General features: G+C 44.8%; 1 protein-coding gene across 1 annotated transcript in view; it reads left to right on the top strand.

The window, feature by feature from the left end:
- Positions 1-6,133, top strand: part of LOC135201951 (putative inorganic phosphate cotransporter) — a 14,590-nt gene extending 8,457 nt beyond the window's left edge. The window contains exon 7 of the mRNA XM_064231231.1: positions 5,763-6,133. Coding sequence (XP_064087301.1) covers positions 5,763-6,046 — 284 coding nt within the window. The 3' untranslated portion in view covers positions 6,047-6,133. The remainder of the gene's footprint in view (positions 1-5,762) is intronic.
- The last annotated feature ends 958 nt before the right edge of the window (positions 6,134-7,091 follow it).

Raw genomic sequence — 7,091 nt, 5'->3', positions numbered from 1 at the left:
GGCGTGTAGATCTGACTATGATTTCATCTTTATTTTTCACCAAGGATCTTTGTCTTTTGCTCTTCTTTGTAATAAGAATATGAACACTTTTCACTAGCACAAGGCATCCATTGAAACTTTCAAAATGAATTAGACTCAGATAATTAACTTAACTGTATACATCGCACTGACATTCACTACAAGATTGATTGCAAGGTAGTTACATTTCTTCATATTTCTCAATACACCTTGAACTTGTTGATTTCTATACCAACCATTCGTGAACGTTTATTTATGGTGCTTTATGATAACATATTCAGCCTTTAAAAAAAAACTTTGTTTCATTCTATACGAATATGTACTTTTGATATGTCTATTAATAATTATCAATGTCCATTGGTTATGATACGTGTGCGCCTTTCATTAGGTATCAGTAGGCCACCAATAAATAAGTAAAAGAACGGCAGAAGTATAAGATATAAGCAACTTTTTAGAGATGTGGATCAGTCCTGCATCATCTGACAAATCGATTTCAGACATGAACAGAGATGCCACTCTATTACAGGAAACCGCTGATTTCAGACTCCAAACTTGTTATGTGTGTGTACTCAGCCTACAGAGTCACTGTATATCATTATAGATACCATCACGACTAACAGCTAAGGATGAGACCCTTTGTAAGATGTGTTGGGATGAAGCTGCTGGCAGCACCTAAGCGCCGCCCAAATAAGTGACGTCATTGTCCACGTCACGAGCTATCTGTACTTCCTTCCACTGTGAGTCAGTTGCAATGAAGATATGAAACAATGCTGAGTATCATTTCCTGATCCTACCTAGCCTTAGACCCAACATGGCGCAGTGCATGAAGAAATAGGGCCTACAGCGATAACTATAACACGGCATAGTACCACCGCCAAGACAACCCTCGTTTGCATCCCCTGGGTGCAAGATTGCAAGGACAGGAAACTCAGGAACCGGTGTCAGGATATCACCGGCTTCACTGCTGCAGGTTCACTACGTGTTACAAACCCAGCAACAGGCCATCCAGAATCTTCAGGCTGAGATAACAGCGTTGTCACTCCAGGATAGCAATGTCCCCCAACCAAGGATCCCTTTGTTAGCAGTTCCAGAAAAGTGCGAGGCTGAGAGGTCTCCTGCAGCCTTCAGGACTTGGAAACGGTCAGTGGATTGTTGGTTGCAGCTATGCAAGTTGAAGCCTAACGAGGCTGTTCATCACATAAAGCTACATTGTGTCTCAATAATGCAACATGCCCTTGATTCTAGATATACTGATGCCCAGTGGAGTGCCCTTTCTACTGAAGGGGCATTCAATGCAGTTAAGCAACTAGTGGTTAAAGCTTCTAATCAAGCAGTGCAGTGGCTAGTTTTTTTATTTGGCCCATAAGCCTAGTGAGTTCTTTAATGATTTTTTTTATTAAGTGTACGCAAAAGGCTACCGATTATGTATTCACATGTCCTAATTGTAATCACGATTTATCTGAATATATGATATTGCGTAAGCTCATGGTAGGCCTAAGTGATAAAGTGCTCAAAAGGCATGTATTTCAATCATGTAATATTCGTTATATCGGCTCCCTCAGTCATGTGCAGTGCATTTGAGGCCGCCCGTGACGATGCCCTTCGTAGTAGGGGATGGCCTAGCAGCTCCCCCTAGAACAGTTGCTGCCGGTGGTAATTGTGGCATTCATCATACCCCTGGGTATTCCTCATGTCCCACGAGAAACATTACATGCCACGGGTGCGGTAAAACCAGACACCTGAAGAAGTGTTGTAGAGGGCGGAGCGCCAGGAAAAACGTCAGTGGTCTGGCGGCGGAGTCGGACATAGTGAGTGCAGTGATCGCAGTTGTTACGGCGGCAGAGGCAAGATTGCAGAATGGGCCATCCCCGCAACCCGCTATTTGTTGCGATGTATGCTTGGCCAACTCTGGAGAGTAGTCCGGTGTACGAGTGGTGCCAGACACCGGTGCCCAGGTTTGTGTTGCAGGACCTGCTATTCTTGCGACGATGAACATGGAACCAGCTAAGCTAAGATTGAAGGGAGGGTTACAAAACTTTGCCACCCTACATCTGAAGTGTTTAGGGTAGACCTATTGTACTAAAGAATACAAGGGGAGGCACACAACCGAGGAAGTGTATTTGTAAAGTCTTCCATTGACTTTTATCTATCCTTGGACGCTTGCAAGAAACTAGGTCTGGTGCCAGAAACGTTTCCAAACCATGCCCCCTTCGTGTACTCCACCGCCACAGCAACAAGTGCAACCCATACGTTAGCCGAAGGAACCGATCAACCTGCAAGACCATCGACCATCCCGTTTCCCCCAACTAAGGAGAATTTTACCAGATTAGAAGACTAGTATTAGTCCATTTTTCAAGAACGAACTTCAACACCGAGAGAGAACCCCTCCCGGTAATGGAAGGGGAATCCCACCATATCCACCTGTTACCTGACGCAATTCCTTATGCCTGCCACACACCTGCATCAGTACCCAAGCACTGGGAAAAAGAGGTGAAAGCCCAATTGGAGGACATCAAGAGAGGGGTCTTACAGCAAGCTCCCCCTGGAGAGCCCACAGAATGGTGTTCACGTATGGTGGTTGTGGCCAAGAAATAAGGGCAACCAAGACGTACAGTTGACTATCAAAAGCTCAACGCAAGTTGTAGAAGGGAGACCCACCATACCCCCACGCCCTTCGCTATGGTATCAAGCATTCCCCTTTGCTCTACAAGACTGTGGCCGACGCCTATTGGGGATTTCACCAGGTAGAACTGGACAAGGAAAGCATACCCCTAACTACATTCATCACACCTTGGGGCAGGTATCAATACCAAAGGACACCAATGGGGCATTGTTCTGCCTCCGACACATATTCATGTCGTTTTGATGATGCCATTGAAGAAGTACCCAGGAAGTTCAAGTGTATGGGCGACACACTTCTCTATGATTCAAGCGTGGAAGGGTCCTTTTGGCATGTGTATGACTTCCTCACAGTCTGTGCATATAAAGGCATCACCTTAAAACCAGAAAAATTCAAGCTCTGCAAGAAAGAAGTGGAATTCGTCGGGTTTGACGTCGGTTGGGACTCCTACAAGCCTTCAGAAGATCGTCTATCTGCCATCAGAAGTTTTTCAATGCCCCAAAAGCCCACAATATCTGACATCAGGTTATGGTATGGTTTCGTCAACAAGCTGGCCCCTTCCTGACAACAGCGCCCATCATGACCCACTTTAGAGACTTACTGAAGAAGCCCTCAGCAAACAGGTCTATTGGGATGAGCAACTTCAGGAGAAGTTTTGTCAAGTGCAAGACACCATCTGCAAGTTAGCCAAGGATGACTTCACCTACTACGACAAGCTATGGCCGACTGTTGCAGTCACTGACTGGAGTGAAGAGGGCGTGGGCTTTGTCATCCTCCAACAATATTGCAGCTGTACCTCCATCAAAACCCCCTTCTGCTGTAGAGATGGTTGGAGAATAGAGCTTTGTGGCAGCCGTTTCTTCATGCCCGCCAAGTCTGGGTATGCAGCGGTGGAGGGGGAAGCCCTTGCCATGGCCTGGTGCTTAAAAAAGGCACGACTGTTCTTATTGGGCTGCCCGAACTTGGCAATTGTCACAGTCAAGTTACTAGCAATAGAAGCTTGGGCGATATTACCAACCCCAGATTGTTCAGGTTGAAGGAGAAAACATTATTGTATAATTTCCATGTTAAATACCTACCAGGCAAGAGAAATCATGCTGCTGACTTCCTCTCTCGATTTTCTGCACTGGGGACCGCGCCAGATAGACAGGATGAGAGCTTCAACAAAGAATTAACAATTACGGTGGTGTCAGCAATCACAGGAAACCTACAGGAACAGTGCACCATAGATTAGAAAATTGTTGAAGAGGCTGCCCTGGATGACCCTGCATATCAGCTACTAGTTGTTCGAGTGACTGCAGAGGACTGGAACCCGAAGAAATCCCAAGAAATTGCATGTTTGAGGCCCCTACGGCATCAGAGAACGTTTATCAGTGACAACTGCATCCGCCTTGTCATCCCCGAAGGGCTCCGCTATCAGGTAACTGCCAACCTTCATGCTGAACAATGTTGAGAAGAGCAAGACATTCGGTCTATTGGCCGGGCATCAAGGGTGACCTCCAGCATCATCGTTCACGATGTACATCGTGCGACGCCCACTCACCATCACTGCCTACCAGAGTCATGAAGATGACCCCTGCCCCAGAGTATCTGTTCCAACAGACTGTCATGGACCTGTTTCAGCTTGAAGGACACACGTACATGGCGTACTGCGACAGGCTTACAGGCTGGCTAGAAATAGCCCACTTCCCTAATGGCACCTCATCTGCAAAGGTCATGACAAAACTCAGGAATTACTTCACTCGATGGAGAGCACCTGAACAAATGTCTACGGACGGCAGCAACAACCTAGTGAGGGAAGAAATGATGGCCTTCTACAAGAGATGGAGAGTTGACATACGCCTATCATCTGCCCACTACCCGTGGTCAAATGGGAAAGCTGAGGCTGCGGTTAAGTCCGCAAAGAGGATAATTAGAACAAGTATCAGTGGGACTGGAAGCCTCGATAACAACAAGGTGTCATTGGGAATGCTACAGTACCTGAACACGCCATTGAGGGGTATAAATAAATCCCCGACACAACTGGCAGCTGGGAGACAGTTATCCGATGGTGTACCGACTGCAAAACTCAACTATATGGTAGACTGCCACTGGAGAAAATCCATTAGAAAAAGAGAATGTCAAGTAGCACAAAGAAATGAGAAGATAATTGAAAGAGGCACCAACAGGAGGCTCACGCCCGTACAGCCAGGCACACATGTTAGGGTTCAGAACCAGATGACTAAGGCCTGGGACAGGCTAGGAATTATAGTCGAGCAATGACCTCATAGACAGTACACAGTAAGACTAAGTGGCAGTGGGCGTTCGTCGATAAGAAACAGAAGACACCTCAAGGTCATTGAATCACCCTCCAGTGAGCCAACAGGAGCCACTCCTACTGATGACGAAGTGGCTCATGAGCCAAAGTCTTCCCCATCAACGCCAAAGGTACGGCCTACAAGGAAGAGAGAGGCCCCTGCCTGGATGAATGATTATATATAATTAACCATGCTTTGATTCTGTGTTTACAAAATGAAAGTTTTCTTTGTTCTTTTTACTACATTTAGATGTACCTTGATCTCGTATTTGCGAAATGATAATCTTCTTCTGTGTGAGATTTCATGTTGATGTTGCATTCACAACTCATTGTTGGTGCACATTTTGCAATGCTGATGTGATGATTGTTTCACTTGATATTATGTTAATGCCGTTGATGTTGAACACTCTCTCTCTCTCTCTCTCTCTCTTTTTCAGTCGTCCTAATGTTGCCATTAATCATTATAATTATGATTTACCATACCTGTCTGATGTTTTTCTTTGAGAGTGTTGAGCATTTTGTTTGTCGTGTTCTGTTTTTGATGTTGCTAATGTATTGTTAATAATAAGTTTTGAAAATATAACCTTCCTCCTAATATTTTGGGAGGGAGATGTAAGATGTGTTAGAATGAAGCTGCTGGCAGCGCCTAAGCACCACTCAGAAAAGTGACGTCATTGTCCACATCATGAGCTATCTGTACTTCCTTCCGCTGTGAGTCAGTTGCAATGAAGATATAAAACAATGCTGAGTATCATTTCCTGATCCTGCCTAGCCTTAGACCCAATGCCCATCAATGCAGGTTGCAACTAATTTCATGTATGTCCACAGGTCTTTACTCATCTTCCTTGTGCCTAATAGCCATGTGGTTCGTGGACTGCAACACAACGTTAATTGTTGTGTTACTGTGTACAGCAGAGAGTCTCAACAGTGCCCAACTTAGCGGCGCTTATCTAGGGGAACAAGACATCTCCCCTAACTTCGCTGGAGTGTTGAAAGGAATAGCAAACTCTGTGGCCTCCATCGCTGGATTTATTGTTCCATTAATTGTAGGAGTAATTACTTCTGGCAATGTGAGTCTAGCGTTAGAAAATTTATTCTTAAACTATAGGTGAGTTTACACTAGGCTTCACCTAATACTGCATGCATAAGACTCATCACCAACTCCTCCCAAATTCTTGTTAGCCCCATCTACTTGAGTACTCATTAGGGTGAGTTAGTGGTGTGGCGTGACTCTTGATGAGCAGTCAAGTAGGCAGGGCTAACAAGAATTTGGAATGAGTGGCGATGAGTCATTCACATGCAGTGTGGGGTGAAGTCTAGTGTAAACTCACCTTAACACATGCTCTACACAGGGGGTTGTGGTGTGGGATTGCGGACTGGAGGTGTCGGTGCCCCTCTTGTGGTGCACCGTAGGCATCACTTAAGGTTCTTTACAGCATCCCTTCGGCCCCCAGCTGCAACCCCTTTCCTTCCTTGTTACTGTACCGCGTCTGTTTTCCCTTTCTTCCGTAGTATTTTCCATCCTCTCCTAACACCTGGTTTACAGTGAAACGAAGAGATTTTGCTCCTATTACACCTTTATTCAAACCTTGTTAGCCTTAATTTCCCTTTCATCCCTGAATAACCTCTTAGGTCCCAGAACTTGGCCTTTGGCCTAATTTCATATTCCATTCTAAACTGACAAAGAATTGTGCCTCATGCAAATCTAAGGCTACTTACACAGGCACAAACAGGTAACTTAATTTTTAACATAACATTGGAGTGTTTTTTTCTTATTTTCTGTTTGCATTATTTTATGAACGACAGCTGTTGATACTGGTACATAAATGAACAAGTAATGTTTCCTGCCAGGCGTTTATTTAATTTTTTTAAGGTAAATTGCTCACTTGGTGTGGGTAAACCATTATTATAGGTAATTTGAGTTTATGCTTTCAAGAAACATGGGCATTTAGCACATTTGGAGGCAAGCTAACTCTAAACTTGAGCTACTTTACAAAACATTCCTGTTATAATCGATCACTTTTTAATCACCCCAAGGAACTCACGAACATTTAATGTAATCCAGCACCTGCCTTTCTTCTTCAGCAAACACTGAGCGCCTGGAGGATTGTTTTTGGAATCGCGGCGGCGGCCTACTTCATTGGAGGGTCGGCATAT

This window comes from Macrobrachium nipponense, chromosome 30 (genome assembly GCF_015104395.2).
Source record: "Macrobrachium nipponense isolate FS-2020 chromosome 30, ASM1510439v2, whole genome shotgun sequence".
NCBI classification, from domain to species: domain Eukaryota; kingdom Metazoa; phylum Arthropoda; class Malacostraca; order Decapoda; family Palaemonidae; genus Macrobrachium; species Macrobrachium nipponense.
Note: the sequence above shows the minus strand (reverse complement) of the source record. Positions and strands in the feature narration are given on the sequence as shown.